At 49.2% G+C, this 18,750-nt stretch overlaps 2 protein-coding genes and 1 long non-coding RNA gene across 3 annotated transcripts in view; 2 read left to right on the plus strand and 1 right to left on the minus strand.

Moving 5' to 3' along the window:
* The window catches only part of tbl1xr1a (TBL1X/Y related 1a), a 47,483-nt gene extending 36,881 nt beyond the window's left edge, over positions 1–10,602 (plus strand). The window contains exons 5-16 of the mRNA XM_030083917.1: positions 32–257; positions 741–873; positions 1,524–1,665; positions 3,089–3,152; positions 3,261–3,358; positions 4,848–4,908; positions 5,240–5,361; positions 5,443–5,517; positions 5,612–5,739; positions 5,836–6,001; positions 6,100–6,201; positions 6,274–10,602. Of these exons, the coding sequence (XP_029939777.1) occupies positions 32–257; positions 741–873; positions 1,524–1,665; positions 3,089–3,152; positions 3,261–3,358; positions 4,848–4,908; positions 5,240–5,361; positions 5,443–5,517; positions 5,612–5,739; positions 5,836–6,001; positions 6,100–6,201; positions 6,274–6,300 (1,344 nt within the window). The 3' untranslated portion in view covers positions 6,301–10,602. The remainder of the gene's footprint in view (positions 1–31; positions 258–740; positions 874–1,523; positions 1,666–3,088; positions 3,153–3,260; positions 3,359–4,847; positions 4,909–5,239; positions 5,362–5,442; positions 5,518–5,611; positions 5,740–5,835; positions 6,002–6,099; positions 6,202–6,273) is intronic.
* The window catches only part of LOC115382260 (uncharacterized), a 425,955-nt gene that overhangs the window by 229,553 nt on the left and 177,652 nt on the right, over positions 1–18,750 (plus strand). The gene's annotated exons all lie outside the window — the stretch shown is intronic.
* On the minus strand, positions 12,680–18,489 carry rfc4 (replication factor C (activator 1) 4). Its single transcript, XM_030083926.1, has 11 exons — positions 18,358–18,489; positions 16,752–16,890; positions 16,459–16,537; positions 16,301–16,380; positions 16,109–16,228; positions 14,746–14,889; positions 14,518–14,638; positions 13,808–13,933; positions 13,644–13,724; positions 13,108–13,221; positions 12,680–12,868 (listed from the first exon to the last, which is right to left on the minus strand). Exons 2-11 carry the CDS (start codon positions 16,871–16,873, stop codon positions 12,776–12,778), a joined length of 1,080 nt encoding a protein of 359 aa, XP_029939786.1. The 5' UTR covers positions 16,874–16,890; positions 18,358–18,489; the 3' UTR covers positions 12,680–12,775.

The raw sequence follows: 18,750 nt of genomic DNA on the forward strand, positions 1-18,750 counted from the left end.
ACGGCGCCGTCTCCCCCCTCCGGCTCCGCAGGACGGCACGCTGTTCGACGGCCGGCCCATCGAGTCGCTGTCCCTGATCGACGCCGTGATGCCGGACGTGGTGCAGACCCGGCAGCAGGCCTACAGGGACAAGATGGCGCAGCAGCAGGCCGCCGCTTCGGCGCCGGCGTCGACCGCCGGGGGCGGCATCGCCAGCAACGCCAAGAACGGCGACAACACTGCCAACGGAGAGGAGAACGGAGCGCACACCTTATCCAGTGAGCCCAACCGTCACCCTGAACCTGGCTTTGGTCGCTTTTAAAACAAGAACAGGATGAGATGTTTGATAGACAGACGGGGAATCAAACCTGCAACCTGCCGGTTGAGAGACAACCACAAGACCAAACGACACGCCCGTTAGCGGTTAGCATCAGTGCTTGGCTAGCTGGTAGTGGAATGATAGATCAAACTATAAAAGATTCAGTTAATTATAAGTAATTTATATTAATAAGTAAAGTAAAGTAATTTAGTATTTATATAATTAATGTTTCCATGTTGTACAGATATAAATATAAGCAGAATCAGTCATTTCAGTAATTCTGAAAACGGTTTGATAAATATGTTAATAAATAAACACAAACATATATTTATAGGGTGGAGATATCTCAGCTGATACACTGTTGCATCGTTTTGTGTGTTTTGTGTTGTGTTTGGACGTTGGTCAGTTAAACCTCGGTGCCTGATGGGAACTCTGTCCTCAGATAACCACGCCGACCTGATGGAGGTGGACGGAGACGTGGAGATCCCTCAGAACAAGGCCATGGTGCTGCGGGGCCACGAGTCGGAGGTCTTTATCTGTGCCTGGAACCCCGTCAGTGACCTGCTGGCCTCAGGGTGAGTCCAGGACGCCCACAGCGCCACCTGGTGGAGACCCGGAGCCACTGGGTCTCCATCTGCCTCTCTCCAGGGCTGAACTGAGTCCAGTCTTCTTTAAAGGCTCCGTTTAGATGACGCCGTTCTGAGTGTTTTGGAAACGCCTCAGGAATTCTCCTGCAGTCATGGCGCTAAAGACAACTTCAAGCTAACTTAAGATCCAGGGCTCGCCGCGGTAACGGAGTTCTGCATCCACTGAGTTTAATTCTGCTGGTCCTGGTCCAGATTCTTGTGGTCCTGGTAGTTTTAGAGTTGACATTCTGTGTTCATTACACATAACAGACAACAGCGCCACCGAGTGGCCCGGCATGCCAGCAACGTCAGTCTTTCTGTCGTTTTATTGTAAATAATGAAAAAGTGATGTTTTCACTTGAAACGTTGTGTGAACAGAGCCTTGACTTTGCCCTGTCACAGAACAGCTCTTTCTCTTGGCCCCCTTTTGCACCAGCAGAGACTGAGCCCTGCTCTGAAACCCTGGAACCCCAGAGGACAGATGCAGCTTTTTCTCTTTGTTCCAAGAGAAAGTTGTGTCATGCTTGGCTCTGGGATGTGTGTCAGAGGTTAGCAGCTGTTAGAGGCATTGTCCTGAGATGTGTGTGTGTGTGTTTCAGCTCTGGTGATTCCACGGCCCGGATCTGGAACCTGAGTGAGAACAGTACGAGCAGCTCCACACAGCTGGTGCTGAGACACTGCATACGAGAGGGAGGACAAGACGTCCCCAGCAACAAAGACGTCACCTCACTGGACTGGAATGTAAGCACGCGCACACACACACACACACACACACACGCACACACACACACACACACACACACACACACACACACACACACACACACACACACACACACACACAGAGGAGCGTATAGTTGGACAGTGTGGCTGAAAGCTGAGACACCTCGAGGTTTCTGGACCGTTGTTCCTCAGTGTCAACGTTTCATCACATTAACCACGGCCACACACACTCCTGACAGCAGCCTCTCCGTGTGTGTGTGTGTGTTACACACTGGGAGCGTGTGTATGTGAACTTCCTCATGGTGCAGCTGGTTAGACGACATCAGAGAAACTCGTCAGCGTCGCCGCGGCCGTTCTGCCGTTACATCGTTTGATCTGACACCTCTGATGATTTGGACCCAGTTTACGCCACAATGTCTTCAGGTGAAAGAGGGAAACTGTTCACATGACAACGCTGTTCAGAGTCACTTGTTTCTGTGGAATACTTCAACTTTTTTAAACGCAACAACTCAGATTTTTGTGGAAATGTGCAACTTCTTGAAAATGCTGCAGCTCTTTCTCCGTGGAATAGACAGAAATGCAACTTTTTGTATATGCTGCCACTTCGTCTCCATCGAACATGGGAGGGAAATGCAACTTTTTGAAAATACTGTGTCTGCATCTCTACGGGAAAACAATGGAAAATGCAACTTTTTGAAAATACTGTGACTTCGTCTCTGTGTAAACGATGGAAAATGCAACTTTTCTAAATGCAACATCTCCGTTTTTTTGTGGGAATATGCAGCTTTTTAAAAATGCTGCAACTTTGTCCGTGGAATTGACAGAAAATACAACTTTTTGAATATGCTGCCACTCCATTTCCATTGAAAATGGAAGGAAAACACAACTTTTTGAAAATGCTGCTACTCCATCTATATGGAAATGGGGAGAAACGCAAGTTTTTGAAAATACTGCAACTCTGTCCCCATTGAAAACAATAGAAAATGCAACTTTTTGAAATACTGCAACTCTTGACTCCATTGGAAACAATGGAAAATGCAAATTTTTGAAAATGCTGTGACTCCATGGAAACAATGCAAAGTGCAATGTTTTTGAAACGCAACAACTCAGTTTTTGTGGAAATATGCATCTTTTTGAAAACTCTATGGATATGGGGTAAAATGCACCTTTTCTGAAACAGCAACTCTGTCTTTGTGAAAAAAGTGGAAAAACACAACTTTTTGAAAGCGCTGCATCTCTGTCTCTGTGGAAAAGGAGAGAAACGCAACTTTCTTAAAATAACTTTCACCTTTTTTCTTGGCGACCCTGGTACTCCACAGACTTCACGCTTTGGGAAAATGTCACCTTTTCTTTCTTTTTCTCTCGGTGTAGAAGGTGGAAACGCTGCTGCTTTGCATGTGTGACATATATGTGTGTGTGTGTGTGTGTGTGTGTCACACAGAGTGAGGGCACGCTGTTAGCGACGGGCTCCTACGACGGCTTCGCCAGGATATGGACGAAAGACGGTGAGAGAGACTTCACCACTGGGCCGATGGAGGCGGTCGTCCCGGCGCCGTGGGCCGCTGCCGCCCCCTGCTGGAGGCCGGGTGTAACGCTCTGTGTTTTCTCCTCAGGTAACCTGGCCAGCACTCTGGGTCAGCACAAAGGGCCCATCTTTGCACTTAAGTGGAATAAGAAAGGCAATTTCATCCTGAGTGCAGGAGTGGACAAGGTGAGTCCTCCGGGACGCTGGAACCAGTAAAACCATCCCTACAATGATCTTTGAGTTTTCAGGACGTCCACAGGCCAGGCGTGAAACATACTGACTTTTTGGAAGAGCAGTGAACAAAGTTTTGTCTTTCCGTCTCCAGATACAGATCTGGAACGAGGGAACAGCACTGTTCTTCACTGATCCACTTTTTAATAAATAAGAATAAAACGCAATGACACATAATAAAGACAGACGAGCAAAAAACAGACGGAGGAATACTGACTTTTCTAACATCTGGGAAAGCCTTGCTGTGAGAGACACTTATTGATAACATTACTGGGGCTTTATTGATACTTTTCAGCTATTATTGCTACTTTATTGCTACTTTTTAGTGATTGCTGGTACTTTATTGATACTTTATAGCCATTGTCGCTACTTTATTAAGACTTTCTAGTGATTACTGGGACTTTATTGATACTTTATAGCTATTATCACTACTTTGTTGATACACTTTTAGCTATTGTTGCTACTTTATTGATACTTTGTTGTGATTACTGCTATTGTATTGATACTTTTTAGCTATTATTGATATTTTATTGATACTTTCTGGCTATTATTGCGACTATATTAAAACTTTTTAGTGATTACTGGGACTCTATTGATACTTTATAGCTATTATTGCTACTTTATTGATACGTTTTCAGCTATTGTTGCTACTTTATTGATACTTTTTAGCTATTATTGCTACTTTATTGATATGTTTTCAGCTATTGTTGCTACTTTATTGATACTTTTTAGCTATTATTGCTACTTTATTGATACGTTCTCGGCTATTGTTGCTACTTTATTGATACTTTTTTAGTGATTACTGGGACTTTATTGATACTTTTTTGCGATTAATGGAACTTTATTCATACTTTTCAACTAACAGTGGTACTTTATTGATACTTTTAAGTATTGCTTCTACTTTATCAATGCTTTTTCAGTCTTAGTGCTATTTTGTTTATGCTTTTTCAATGTACATATTAATACTGCATTTAATTTTTTTCTGCTATGTCTCAGTAAAACACACGATCATACACCTAATGCCATTCGAATTTAGTAGTGGCATTACAAAGGAGATAGTAGTCTGCAGCAAGCACACACACACACACACACACACACACACACAAAATTTATTAAGTTTGCTATTTGAATGTTACTGTGCTGCTGTATGTGCCCCCATGACCATACTGAGTTTCATGTATAGTACCTCAAATCTAAAAATGGTTTTTGATCTTTGTTTTCATATTTGTCTTTGTAAATCAACAGTACTAAGTGTTTCTGTCAGTGAAAGCTGGTTTAAACACGACCCAGCAGGCCTCGGTGTCCTCTGCCAGTGTTGTAAACTGCGATGAGCATGTTTGTTTGAATTGAGCGTGTTGAGTAGAGTTCACTGTGGTTTTTAGATCTTCTGTCTTCACTAACCCTTCCTTCAGCTCTGACTGTCCATGTCCATCTGTCCTCACAGACAACAATCATATGGGACGCTCACACAGGAGAAGCCAAGCAGCAGTTTCCCTTTCACTCAGGTACAAAGACCTCTGTCCTTATCTACATGTAAACTCTGCAGAGGAGACTTCCTGCAGAACCAGAGACTTTCTGTAGAACCAGACTCAGAGGAGACTTTTGATACTCATGACTTATAATTACGATGAAGTTGGTTTCATGTTGTGTGTAGTTTGATACTTCTTAAATTAATCCTACAGGAATGTTTTTTATAAAGGAAACTGTGGTTCAGTGTTGTCATAAAAAACAATATTCTGCCAGTGAGGTTTTTTTTCTTCTTAAATCTCGTTGTTCAGAGGAGGATTGAACGTGTCTGACTCCGTCTTGCTGACGTTTCTCTGTTGCCTCCCGCAGCTCCGGCGCTGGACGTGGACTGGCAGAGCAACAACACGTTCGCCTCCTGCAGCACGGACATGTGCATCCACGTCTGTAAGCTGGGACAGGACAGACCCATCAAGACATTCCAGGGACACACAGTAAGACGGCGGTGGGGGAAGCCTTGAGATTCGGCCCGTGGCATCCGTGCTGACCCTGTGGTTTCTGTCCTCCGCCTCCAGAATGAAGTAAATGCAATCAAGTGGGATCCTACGGGCAACCTGCTGGCCTCCTGCTCCGACGACATGACGCTCAAGGTGACTGGAAGCTTTCCTCGACGTGTCGATTTCAGCAAGGCGCCATTCACACCGCGGAAACACTCCGCCTCAACCCCCGTGTGTCCATCCGCAGATCTGGAGTATGAAGCAGGACACCTGCGTCCACGACCTGCAGGCCCACAGCAAAGAGATCTACACCATCAAGTGGAGTCCCACCGGCCCCGGAACCAACAACCCCAGTGCGAACCTCATGCTCGCCAGGCGAGTGCCTCTCCGCCACGGCGCCCGCCGGCGCGGCTCGTGTTTAACCGGCTCGGAGGGAGTTTTATTTTGAAACCGTCTCTGCTTCCTCCGCAGCGCCTCCTTCGACTCCACGGTCCGGCTCTGGGACGTGGACCGAGGCATCTGCATCCACACGCTCACCAAACACCAGGAGCCGGTCTACAGCGTGGCGTTCAGCCCCGACGGGCGGCACCTCGCCAGCGGCTCCTTCGACAAATGCGTGCACATCTGGAACACACAGGTACAACATGCAAACCGGCAGCGGTCCCAGCACGTCGTGTTTTCACTTGAAGCGCTGTGCGAAGGGATTTCTGACGGTCTGACCCGTCCCCCTTGCAGACGGGCGGGTTAGTCCACAGTTACAGAGGGACGGGGGGGATCTTCGAGGTCTGCTGGAACGCAGCGGGGGACAAAGTGGGAGCCAGCGCGTCGGACGGATCGGTGAGTCTGTTTGCCGTGTGAGTCTCGGGGTCGGGGGGTCGCACGTCTCACCTGTCCCCCGGTGTCTTCCAGGTTTGTGTACTAGACCTGCGGAAATAGTGCTGCTGTTGGCTGGAAGCCATGGACCGACCATGAATGTGTACATAGCCAAAATGACTGTCCCTGCCTGCCCTGCGCGCTGCGCACGCTCACGGCCCGCCGCCCGCCCGCGGACAGGCAGCAGCAGGCCCGGAACAGGAAGCCCACGCAGCAGGTCCAGGCCCGGGACGACCCGACGGACGGACGGACGGAGGAACGGGCGGACGGACGGACGGACGGAGGCATCCCTCCACATCTGTGCAGACTCTGAGAGAGAAGCAGAAAACAAACTGACAGACAAAAAAAAGACAACAAACAAGTATCAGATCCGTATATGTACCAAAATTTGGACGCTGTTTTTTTAATTTTCTTTTCGTTCTTTTTTTTTTTTCTCCAATCTTTCAAATCCATTACTCGTCATCGTCATCAGGAAACCACAGAGAGAAAACAAATCTCATCCTGACCTGCAGACATATCAGCTCCTCCACCAAGGCACTTAATGTCCTTTTTTAAAGCTCCATTTCTCTTGTTTTTATATTTTTTAATCTTTCAGAGGGACGGTGGGGGATGGGGGAGGTCAGAGTTAGGCCGAGTACACACAGACACACACACACACACACACACACACACACACACACACACACACACACACACACACACACACACACACACACACACACACACAGAACCTCGGGACAGAGCGTGGACGCTGCTTCTGGTCCTGGGTGAAGATGCAGTGGAGAACGCTGACTGTTGCCTCCACTTCTGTGAAAGTACGCTCTGAAATCACGTCTCCACGCCCGATTGGATTCCGCCTCAAACGCCAGTCTCGAGTCAGGTGTTCTGGAAAACGTCTCTGGATGTGAAGCTCAGAGGGCCGAGCCAATGAAAACCTCACCGTATCAACATCGCCCACGCGTACAGGAAGTCCTTCAGAGCAGCTGAGTGTCCCACGGGCGCTGTGTGACATGCCGGTTAAAAACCACAGAGCAGTCAAGAACGACTGATATCACTGAATTCCACCAATACCTGCTGTGTAATGGAGTATAGCGCAGGCGTCTGTGTTGTAGCGCCGTTATTTCTCAGTGGCGTCGGTTCAGCTGTGGCCGTTCAGTTTGTCGGTCGTGCACTTTTCCAATCGGAGCCACACGGCGGTGAGAAACTTCCCCGATTAATCCCAGAAATGTGACTTGCGCGGCGGTTACTTCGAAAAAGCACTTTTTTTGTCGGATCGAAGTCGTAACCTGAAACGACGGAGCTTTATTTTCAACCTGCTACACCAAAGAAACATCCCGACTCTGATCAGAACGCCGCAGCGAGCGGCTTTTGTTTCTCTTTTGTAACCATGTGGCTTTATCGTCTCCTGCATCGAACGCTAAAGGTCAGAGGTCGCGTGGAGCGCAGTAACTTCCAGTCTGATCAGATCCCAGTGTTTACATGGCGAGATGCTGATCACATCCGACCGGATTTGGCTCGATTATCAAATCACAGTTTTTTAAAAGGAGGAATTTTATTGGTTAGAAAGATGTTTTAAAAAAAGCCAAAGTGAGACATCGGATTCCTGAGGTCTGGTTTACACCACGTTTCAGGTGAAAACGCTCCGGGAGGAGCTGCGTTTTCCCCCGTTTCCGTGGAGACGGAGCATTTTCAGAAAGGTCCACCTTGAGAGCCGTTTGCGGTGGAAGGTGAGCGTTGTCAGGTGAACCGACCTTCCATGAAAGTTTTGCGTTTTCACTTGAAGAAGCCTGAAAGGAGGAACCAGTGTTTTCCCCTCGTAGCACTTAAACCGCCGGCTTCTCAGGACGGCCCGTGTCGTTTTGTCCTAGTGGAGCGGAAGTTGTTGACGGCTTCTCCGCCTCGTGTGGATCAAATGACCACGACTGAAGGTTGTGGCTGTCGGTTTGTCCCCCGGTTCGATTCCCCCCCCCCGGTGTGCTCGCCTCGCTTTCTTTGGCTGGACCCTTTTGGACGTTTCATCCCGGCAGCAGCTGCACGACTCGTCCCTCTGAGATATTTTTATAATCTAGATTTTCTAAACTATTTTTTAATAACGCGGCCACCCCAAATTTTCCCTGCGGCAGGAAGTGGAGGGCTCCAGTCTGGCGGGGGTCGAAGGTCAAACGCTGCGTCTCTCCTCTGCACCCTCCTAAACTCCACGAGACATTTTCCACTCTTCTGACAGAAACGCAGAGGTTCCATTCTTTGTGCAGTTTGTTTGTGGAGCTGATGGTTGGATGGCGGCGCGTCGGCCGCCTGCCGGTTTGCCCGTGGGCGGCGCCAACGGTTGACCCTGAAATGTAACGCTCGCCGAGCCACGGCCCCGAAGACGCCTCGGCCGGGGAGCGGCTTCCCGGACGAGCAAATCACCACTAAATCTGTCAAATATGTTTTAATAAAGAATTGTTTTACTTTTTCTTTTGCTTGAATCTCTTCGGGAGTGCCGGCCCCCGAGCGGGGGTTCCTCCGCAGTCTGAGCTGAAAAATGTGAAGTGAAACAAAAACACAAACTTGTTTTATAAGCAGGAATGGGCTTGTTCAGATCTGACTTTTCATTGCTGCATTGCATTATTGATGAAACTGTTGCCAGAAAACATTGCACAATGTCAACATTTATATTCAAGATTTATATTAAATTTGTCAAAATAATTTTTTTATTTTTATATTTTAGTTAATTTCAGACAGCTCAAAGTATGATTGAAAAAATATTAGGTTTCATAACCATATATTTTGGACATTTTAACCTTTAAATAGCCAAATGTGTTAAAACAGTTCATTGAAAAATTGCATGAAATGCCAACCTCAAAGCAATTTGTGAACTGTTAGCATTCGTCAGACTGAAAACTTTATAAAAGTTAAAGAAATATTGAACCAATTACAAATAAACGGTTCATGTTACAACCACGTTTATCGTAATATAATATATATTCTGAAAAATAAGAGCACCAAACATTCTGAAAACAATTAAAATGTTGTTAAGCCAAATCAGCACAACATGAAATAAAATCAATAAAAAGATGTAAAACTATAAAACAAATATTGCCAAACTTCACTACGTTTTCAGTATGATGCTAATCTGTGGTATTTCCCTCTGTCAGGAGTTCTACACATTTTTATTTCAAAACCAATCAGTCAACATGAACTTGTGTTTTTCTGGAGAAACTTAAGCATGCTCAGCAAATACATATTTATTTTATAGTGAATTTAGTTTTTCAAACACAAACGTAAATGTCCTGAGACTGACGCAATCGGCAAACTCTCACCTGCTTTTCAAACAAGTTTCTGAAGGGAAAGGTTCTGTTCTCAGTGGTTCTTCCTGCCTGAGGCTGGAGCTCCTCTGAAGTTCCTCTGAGACGCCGTTTACGCCACCTTTCAAGTGAAAAACTGTTTTTTTGAGTTTTTATTTCAGGAAAGTTTCACGTTTACACAGAAATGTTTTGAAAACAATGTCTGTCTACACGGAAACGGCAGAAATGATGAAAAAGTTGTAGTTTTCATGTTGTGCCATGAGTTTGCGCCGTTTGCTTTGGTAAAGAAACACACACACACACACACACACACACACACACACACACACACACACACACAGAAAAACACCATCAAGATTAACAGTAGCAAGCAAATGGACGTAGGTGTGGAAACCATCTTCAGAAAGTTGAGCGTTTCCCCCCGTTTCCATGGGGACGGAGCATACTCTGAAAGTTGTGTTTACACCCGTTGCCATGGAGATGGAGACATTTTTCCAACATTTCCAGCAGGGGAGTGGTTTGATAGTCCTCAGTTGCCCTGAGCGCCGTTGTCGTGTGAACGCAGCAGAGGTTTTCTGTTTTTACTTGAAAACGGCTCGAGGCAGCTCCAATCTCTGGACGAGGACTTAACGAGATTTAACAGAAGATTCACCAAGTGCAGATTATCTTTGAGAACTTTGTTACTCAGACAACACAACTCGACACAACCTTGATTTCTTATTTTATTTGTCCCGTGCGCTATCTGGCTTCACTCTGGAGTCTGTCACCAAATCCTTCCTCAAAGAGCGGCTCAGCTTCTGACAGACGTTTCCTCTCCTGACCTCCTCTTTCTGTCTCCTCGCGGTTTTTGAATGAACCTGTACGTTGAGCTCTCCAGCAGGTGACCCCTCCGATGCCGCCGCCGCCGCCGCCACCGGGTGTGTATCTCGTGGGTCGGCCTTTCTGTGGCCCGACCCAGCAGCTCCCCCAGCTCCAGGCTTTCTATTCTGTTTTATTCTGCTCTCATCACCTTCATCTGTCACCAGTTCAAGTCAGATCAGTGGAAATTAAATTCAGAATAAAATATATTTTGATAAGAGACCAGAGTTTCCAGAGTTTGTTTCTTGTGTTTGTTGTTTAGGACTGTGTAAAAGTAGCTCAGCCTGAGGTCAACAGAACCTTCACATCTCAGCTAGAGGTCAAAGTGACCTTCAAATCTGAACTAGAAGGTCACCGTGACCTTCAAATCAAGACAATCAGAGATCAACATGACCTTTAAATCTGATCCGGAGGTCAACATATAATTCAAACCTGAACCAGAGTTCTGGTTTGAGTTTTATGAGCTGGACGTTTTCATCAGACGATGGTCCACTACGTCCACTACGGTCCACTATGGTCAACTGTGATCCAATATGGTCATGAAGGGATTCTCAAACAGACGGTGGAGGTTCAACCAGCTCAGCAGATCTCCTGGACCAGAACAGCAGATGAATCACTTCTACCAGGCAGGATGGACTGAAGTTTCACCATGTTTACACCAAATTCTGACACCGACCAGACCCTCTCTGGTCCAGGTCTGGAAGGTGCTCCTCAGACCCTCTCTGGTCCAGGTCTGGAAGGTGCTCCTCAGACCCTCTGTGGTGCATGATGGGAAAACACTGAGCTTGGAGTTTGGAGCTCTGGATTTGTGCTTGGAGGACCTGCTTTTCTCCAGAACCGAGCCAGGCACCTGGAAGACCTCCGGGGGGTCTGGCTGTGGTCCTGGATGGACTGAGGGGGGGTCGGTCTGATCCTCACTGATCTGAAGATGAACTTCAGGTTAGTGGATCACCTCCAGCAACCAGCCTTCAGACAGGAAGCCGCAACGGGAAGCGTCCGTCAGGACCATCAGCTGAGGTCAGAGGTCATGAGTTCAGCCTGACGGCGTCTCCGGCTGTGAGCTGCTCTCATGGACGGGGTTCTCTTCTTCAATCATTCAGCCTGACAATGTGACTAAATGTTCCTTTTCTTTCTTCTTTCACTTGTTTTTAACTTTTTATTTTTATTTTTAAATCAATTCACATTTGCTTTTCTAATTACTTTTTGAGAGCAGATTTGATAAACAGTTCTGTTTATAGTTGCGGAGAACGATTGTCGCGTATGACATATGTGCTGCCATTGCGGACATTTACACCACAATAAGACCAACAGCTGCACACCTGGCAGTCTGATGGCTTTGATTTTCCGGAGCAAAGTCAGCGGCCGCATGTTTTTGTTGCAGTATGACGTTGCCGGGACCGCCACCTCTGGTCTTCACCTCAACATCTGCTGGAGGCTGGCCTGTTCACACGGTACTTCTTTAAGGACGGCGAGTCCCGGACCCTGAAGGTTCCGTAGCTCCTCTCTGATGTCCTCCAGTCACAGGTCAGAGCTTGAACAGGGCGCCTGAGACGCTGCAGGGAGAATTCAGCTCCAGCAGGAGAAGCAGAGCTTCAGCAGAACTTTAGTACCACATGAAACAATGAATATAAAACTTGAAACAACAATTCATCCCTTCACCCAACACTGGCTGGGAAAACATGTGAAAGCAGGAGACTCCTTCCTCCATCAGTCAACAGAGAGACATGCCGAGTCCTGAGGACAGACGAGTCCTAACCTAAACCTCCGATCGGAGGACCGACTCCAGTGTAACCCAGTTCAGTCTGAAAGTCCTCCACACCTCCCTGCCACTTACAGAATAGTAGAAAAGGTTCTTGTGAAGAACCAAGATCTAAAACAAGACTCGAAGACTGAAGAGTATTTACCAGAAAAACAAGATTCTGTATATTTTGTTAAAGTGAAGAACAAAGGAAAGATCAATTCTGCAGAAAGCAAAACAAGACCTGGATACAGAAGAGTTCAAGTGGATGTTCTCTGGGGAATGTTTGGTTTCATCCCGTTATAAAGCTACTTTTTGATCAGGTTCGTAAAACTGAACTATTTCAGAAGCCATTTACTGAAATGTAGTGACTCTCAAAGAGACTGAAGCAATGGAGGGAACTTTTAGACTAACTCTTAACTTTAGAAAGACGAGAAATGTGAGTTTATTTGTTGACTTGTGATGGAAATGTTTCTGGAAATGTGACGAAAGTAATTCTTCTCCAGAAAGACATTCTGTCTGTTGCTACAAATGAATGAATGAACACTGATCCTGTGAAAAGCCATTTATTACTTTACAAAAGAGAGCAGATCATTGGTGAGCAGTAAAGGGGGACTGTGGGTGAGGAAGACTCCGGCGACGAAGAGCCCAGGCCTCAGTTGTGCGACGCCTCCTGCATGATGACGGAACACAGACTGAGGATCTGCAGGAACTCGTCTGCTCCGTCCGAGAGGCACTTACTGACAACCTGGAGGAGAAAGCAGAGCCGTCAGCCAGGCGGCGGCGGGGCAGGAACTGGACAGAAACCCCGACACTTCACTTCCTGGAAACGTCTGATTCCAGTAAAGCTTTAAAGGTGAAATCCTCTGCCAGTAAACAGAGTCCTCATGGACCCAGAAGTCCAGAAGGCACATTCACTGTGAAATGAAACGTCTTCCCTGCACCGTCCAGTTGAGAGACAAAGCGATGGAGGGAAGATCCTCTTACCGCCATCTTCTCTGTGATCACCGACTTCTGCTTGTCGCTCAGGTCCTGGTCTATGATGGACTCGTGCATCTGGTTCAGGATCTGTGTGGCTGCGTAGCCCTCGTCCACCAGGTTCTGCCAGAGGACAAAGGAACGGGTCTGCATGTGGCCTGGAGACACTGGCTGAGGCCCGATACTAGACACCCGATACCAGACACCTGGAGTCGATACCAGACGCCTGGAGTCAATACCAGAAACCTGATACCAGACACCTGGAGCCGATAACAGACGTCTGGAACCGATACCAGACGCCTCATTCTTCCTCCAAACTCTGAACCATCGCCGCCTCGCCGCCTCCAGCAGCCTGACCTTCCACCATTTGCTTCTGTCATTCTCATGAACATTAAATCTCCGGACATCGACATGGAGCCTTAGCGGCGCTCCGTGCAGCGTCGGACCCGATACCGGTGCCGTTATCGGCGTGGCTCTGGTATTGACCGAGGACCCGGGCGAGGACATGAAGGCCGCCGCCGTCAGGAGGAAGCTCCGCCACTCACTCGCACTTCCACCTCCAGCTTCTCGAACGTCCCTCTGAAGCAGACGTGCAGCAGGTTGTCGATGGTCTTGGACGGGACGACCTGCGGCAGAGTGACGACGAAAACGTAAACGTCACAGTCTCCTGGACGGAGGCGGCGTTCTGAGCGGGGAGAGGGGAACCGACCCCAGCGATCTCCACCACGGCGCGCTCCGTGATCTCCCTGTCCACGTTGAGGCGGGCGGCGCTCTGCAGGAAGGTGATGGCCTTACGCAGGTCGCCCTCCGACACCTGCACCAACGCCGCGATGCTCTGCACGACAGCCAGCAGGACGTTAACACCAACACACACACACACACACACACGCATGCACAACAGGCAAAGAGACAGAAAACAAGAGCAGTGACTTTATCTTCTCCTGCTGGGTTTCTCTACTGTGGCCGGAGTTCTCTACATTCATCCTTCTTCGACTGTTCTGCAAGCGAGCTTCTTCCCCGGCCGTCCTGCTACCGAGGCCGATACATTATTTACTATAAACAATTAAAATGTCTAAAAGAGTCGTGGAACATGAAGTAATAATAAAATAATGCATGAAGAACAGTAATTTATTCCTACAGAAGTGTCCTGAGATGACGGCGTTATATTTGGTTCTGTAGAAAAACAACTGAACAGTTTTCTTTCTTCCTCCAGAACTTTTGAAATCGGCTTTGACCACATACTTAAGAAAACTGCAGACATAAGAGAGGCTCTGGTGTTCTTGATGGAAGAACACCACGAGTTCTCTTCACACTCTGATGCTCTCAGTTTGATCTGCTGGAGCAGGGACTTGGAGTCGGGGTCAACACCGAGTGCGTCCACCGGGAGGCGGCGGCCGAGCGGGCGGGGAGAGGCCTCACCTCGGCGGTGTGCTTCAGGTTCTCCTTCTGGCAGATCTGCAGCAGGCGCTGCTCCTGGACGCCGCTCGCCAGCGGCTTGAAGCGGAACTTGGAGCATCTGGAGGTGAGCGGCTCGATGATCCTGCAGGGCGGAGAGGGCAGCTGAGTGTGTGTGTGTGTGTGTGTGTGTGTGTGTGTGTGTGTGTGTGTGTGTGTGTGTGTGTGTGTGTGTGTGTGGGCGGGGCGGACCTGCTGATGTAGTTGCAGATGAGGCAGAAGCGGGTGGTGCGGGACTCCTTCTCCATGGTGCGGCGGAGCGCCGCCTGCGCCGGCGCCGTCATGGAGTCCGCCTCGTCCAGGATGATGATCTTGAAGGGAGGGCAGGGCTTCCCGCTGAAACGCAGCACCGCACGCCGTCTGGACCCGGCTCACAACCACCACCCCTCCCCCCGCCCCGTCTCCACGGCGACGCAGAGCCGTCGCCACGCTTTCTGTCCGTTTCCACGACAACGGTGCAACTTTTAAAAAATGCTTCACCGAAAATGCAAAAAAACCCCAAAAAACCTCCATGGAAGTGACGGAAAAACAACACTTTTTGGAGATGGTTCCCAAGACGGAACTTTTTGAAAACGCTCCGTCTCCATGGAAACGGGGGAAAAGCTGCTGCTGCTGCTCACGAGCACCACGGCAGTGACGAACAGTCGCCCGGCTCAATGAGAGCGCTGCTTCCCTCCAGAGCGGCGCAACTCCCGGTCCATCGGTCTCAGCATTCCGGCCGTTACCGTGGAAACGGACATCATTTTCAAAAGGTTCCCATGTGAACGCGATACTTTTCTGAAACAAACAACGCAAAGATTCTGCGTGTTCACCACCATCTGCAGGGGGAAGCGGTGGAACTTAACACTGGACAGAATGAAAGTGAACGTGGAGACGAGGCTGCGAGGAGCGACGGTAACCATGACGACTCAACGGAAAGGCGCTAACAGATACCTGCTAACGTTGAACCAGACAGTTCTGCTGATTGTTGCAAACAAAAATCCCTGATGACGAGGCTCATGGTCTTAAAAAACTGTGATGGGACTGTGACTCTTCAGAAAGCAGAATAAACCAGAGACTGATTTAAATCTGTCTTTCACAGGACGAACTCTTAGTGGAACTTCAACAGATACATCCTTGTCTTTGATAAAATAAAGTGGGCGGAGCCAGACCTCCCTTCATGTCCTTGTTTCCAGTAAAGTTCATGTGGCATGACGTCGCTTCGTAAACGTTTCCACGGCAACGGGAGCAAAATGGAGGCTCAGCGCTGCGTCCCTTCTGTCAAGATACATGTGAAGTCGAGCAAAAAGCCTGAGGGTTTTGTGAGTTTTGTGATTCAGATTGATGATCTGAGCCTAGAATTGGTGGAATCGTTGAAACAATGCAGGCGCCACGTAAACACATCGAGCTGGGCTGATCAAGGAACGGTGCTAAAAGAACCCAGGGGCCACTGGAGAACAGACATGAAAACCTGAACGTCTGAGAAGAAAAGACTTCTTTCTTTCTTTGTGTGTGTGTGTGTGTGTGTGTGTGTGTGTGTGTGTGTGTGTGTGTGTGTGTGTGTGTGTGTACTCACTCCGGGCGGCTCCCGGCCACCGTCAGCTGGGCGAAGTTCTTGACCTTCTCCCGGACCACCTGGATCCCCCGCTCGTCGGAGGCGTTGAGCTCCAGCACTCGCTGCCTGTACAGCTCCGGCCTGCAGGGGGCAGAGCGGAGGTGAGTGCACCGCCGCTGCCGGGGAGCCACGCCCCCCTCCGACCTCACTCACCCGTACAGCTCTCTGGCCGCCGCCAGGATGGTGGAGGTCTTGCCGGTCCCCGGCGGGCCGTAGAACAGCAGGTTGGGGAGCTGCGGCGGACAGAACGAGGTGAAGCAGACTGAAGCCTGACGGCCGCCACTGGGCTAACGTCCCGCACGCGTACTCACGTCGGCGCCCTCCACGGACTTCTTCAGCACGGCGACCACCTCCTCCTGGAACGCCACCTCGTCCACGCACTTCGGCCTGCTGTGGCGCGCACACACACACACAAACACACACACCGAGTGAGCCGCAGAGCCCGAGCTCCCGCTGGGCGACAGCCTGAAGCGGCTCCAGAACTCATTGTCACATCGACACTAAGAACCCGGACTCGGCCTCTGGCGCCTCCACCTGGCTCCGGTTCATTTGGACTTTACAGATTCTGATCGCATCACAGCAGCAGCATTCCTCCATCACTCACTATTTCTCCACCCAGGGGACGGCCCTGGCCCTCTTCTCCGTGCTGGGCCCGGCCGCCGCCGCCGCCTTGTCTTTCTGAGACTTGCTGGTCGGCCCGGAGGTTCCTTTCAGAAACGCCTGCATGGCTCCGTATCGACGGGCTGAAACACAGAACCAAAACCTTTCAGATGAGAGAAGAAGAATTTAATCCTCTTTCTCCTCCAGTATTCACAACTACCCTGATTCCTGCATCCCACATCAATAATGTTTTTTATATAAATAATGTTTTACATCTGGCCGCACGGTGGCGCAGTGGTTAGCACTCTTGCCTCACAGCAAGAAGGTCCTGGGTTCAAATGGCGGTGGCTGGGGGCCTTTCTGTGTGGAGTTTGCATGTTCTCCCTGTGTGTGCGTGGGTTCCCTCCGGGTTCTCCGGCTTCCTCCCACGGTCCAAAAACAGGTCAGGTTAATTGGTCACCCTAAATTGCCCCTTGGTGTGAATGTGAGTGTGAATGGTTGTTTGTCTATGTGTCACCCCTGACTGGCGACCTGTCCAGGGTGACCCCGCCGTCGCCCACAGCAGCTGGGATCAGCTCCTGCCACCCTGAACAAAGAAAGGATGAAGCAGTAGATAATGAATGTTTTACATTTACACCGTTGAGAGAAAAGTGAAAAAAGGCGTAAACAGCATGTGAACCTTGGTATTTAATAACCTCCTTCAACAGGCTCAACCAAACGCTTCCTGCAGCTGCAGATCAGACCTGCTCAGCCGATCAGGAGGAACCAGGGATCAGTTCTGTTGCTTTGCAGTCATATTCCTGGATGTGTGGAGCGCTCGCTGTCTTGGGCCGTGTCTTCCTCTGCTATCGATTTAATTCAGAGCTGTGGCTCGCTGTCCTGCTGGCGTCCTGCAGGCCGGGAGGCGGCGCAGCAGCTCCGACCCATGATGCCTCCTCCAGCCTGGGAGGAGGTTCTGGTGCTGCTGTGCAGAAAGCTCTTCTCAGAGCTCTTTTGAGCAAGGCATGGTTCACATCAGGCAGGGCAGCTTGAACCAACACACCCAGTCTCGTCACATTGATCTCCAATCAGCTCAGGGAGAAGTGATGAAGATTCATCCTGCACGTGAACGTTCACATGCTGTCTTCATTAAGACAACACTGACAACAGTAAAACTGTTATTTCCGTCTGGTATTAGTTTCAGCAGACTGCTTGTCTAGATCTGAGACTCAGATGAAGACCAAAACACATTTTATGTCCAATTAGTGCAGAAATGTGAGTGACGTGTCACGGACAGACAGCATAAGTCTGAGGTTTACGTTGTTTGGCACTAATTGAAGCTTTGCACAGCGAGACTTTTCCACTTTTAAGAGTCGACAGTCAGCGCAGCTTAGGTTACTTTACACCAGGAGGAAACAGGCACTTTGTGTTCACGACTCTTGTCCAGCAAAGGCAGTTTAGTATACCCAGTATCTCCCATCATTCTGGCCTTGTTGGACTTTACTGGACTGAGCTCCTGGTGCAGGTTGGCAGCAGCTAGCCGCGTTAGCTGCTGTGTTTACTCCTCGCTAACGAGGCTAACGGGGGTAGCCTGCTGAGCCAGCGGCTCGTGCAGGGAGACGCGGTCTCACCTGCAGACAGATCAGCGGTAGGCGAAGAAGAATCCTCTGCGGTGCGGAGCTCAGCTCGCCTCCAAACAGCCTGGACCGTCAGGCTGGACCGCGGGTCCTCACGAGCAGCTGCGGCGGTACAGGATTCCCGCGCTGAGGGCTGACGCGCCTGCTACGTCACGGCGCCTTTCTGCCAATCAGAGACAGCGACAACCCTTACGTCGTGACGTAGAGAACCAAAGTCCCGCCCACAGGGGCACCCGCCACACATCAAATAGTGCGTGTCTATGGTGCGAGTACCCTGACGTCGTGACGTACCCCCTCAAGTCCACGCCCCCAAAGACACCCTTCACCAATCACCCTTCACCAATCCTTACGTCATGACGTCACCTCCGAAGTCCCCCCCCCTTTCCC

The sequence above is a fragment of the Salarias fasciatus genome, chromosome 23 (assembly GCF_902148845.1).
Source record: "Salarias fasciatus chromosome 23, fSalaFa1.1, whole genome shotgun sequence".
Lineage (NCBI taxonomy): Eukaryota > Metazoa > Chordata > Actinopteri > Blenniiformes > Blenniidae > Salarias > Salarias fasciatus.

Coding starts and splice junctions, on each gene's coding strand:
- rfc4 (XM_030083926.1), bottom strand. CDS start 16,873: ATGCAGGCGTTTCTGAAAGGAACCTCCGGGCCGACCAGCAAGTCTCAG. Junction 16,381..16,458: donor AGTCCGTGGAGGGCGCCGAC/GTGAGTACGCGT, acceptor TGTCCGCCGCAG/CTCCCCAACCTGCTGTTCTA. Junction 12,869..13,107: donor TGATCACAGAGAAGATGGCG/GTAAGAGGATCT, acceptor TTTCTCCTCCAG/GTTGTCAGTAAGTGCCTCTC.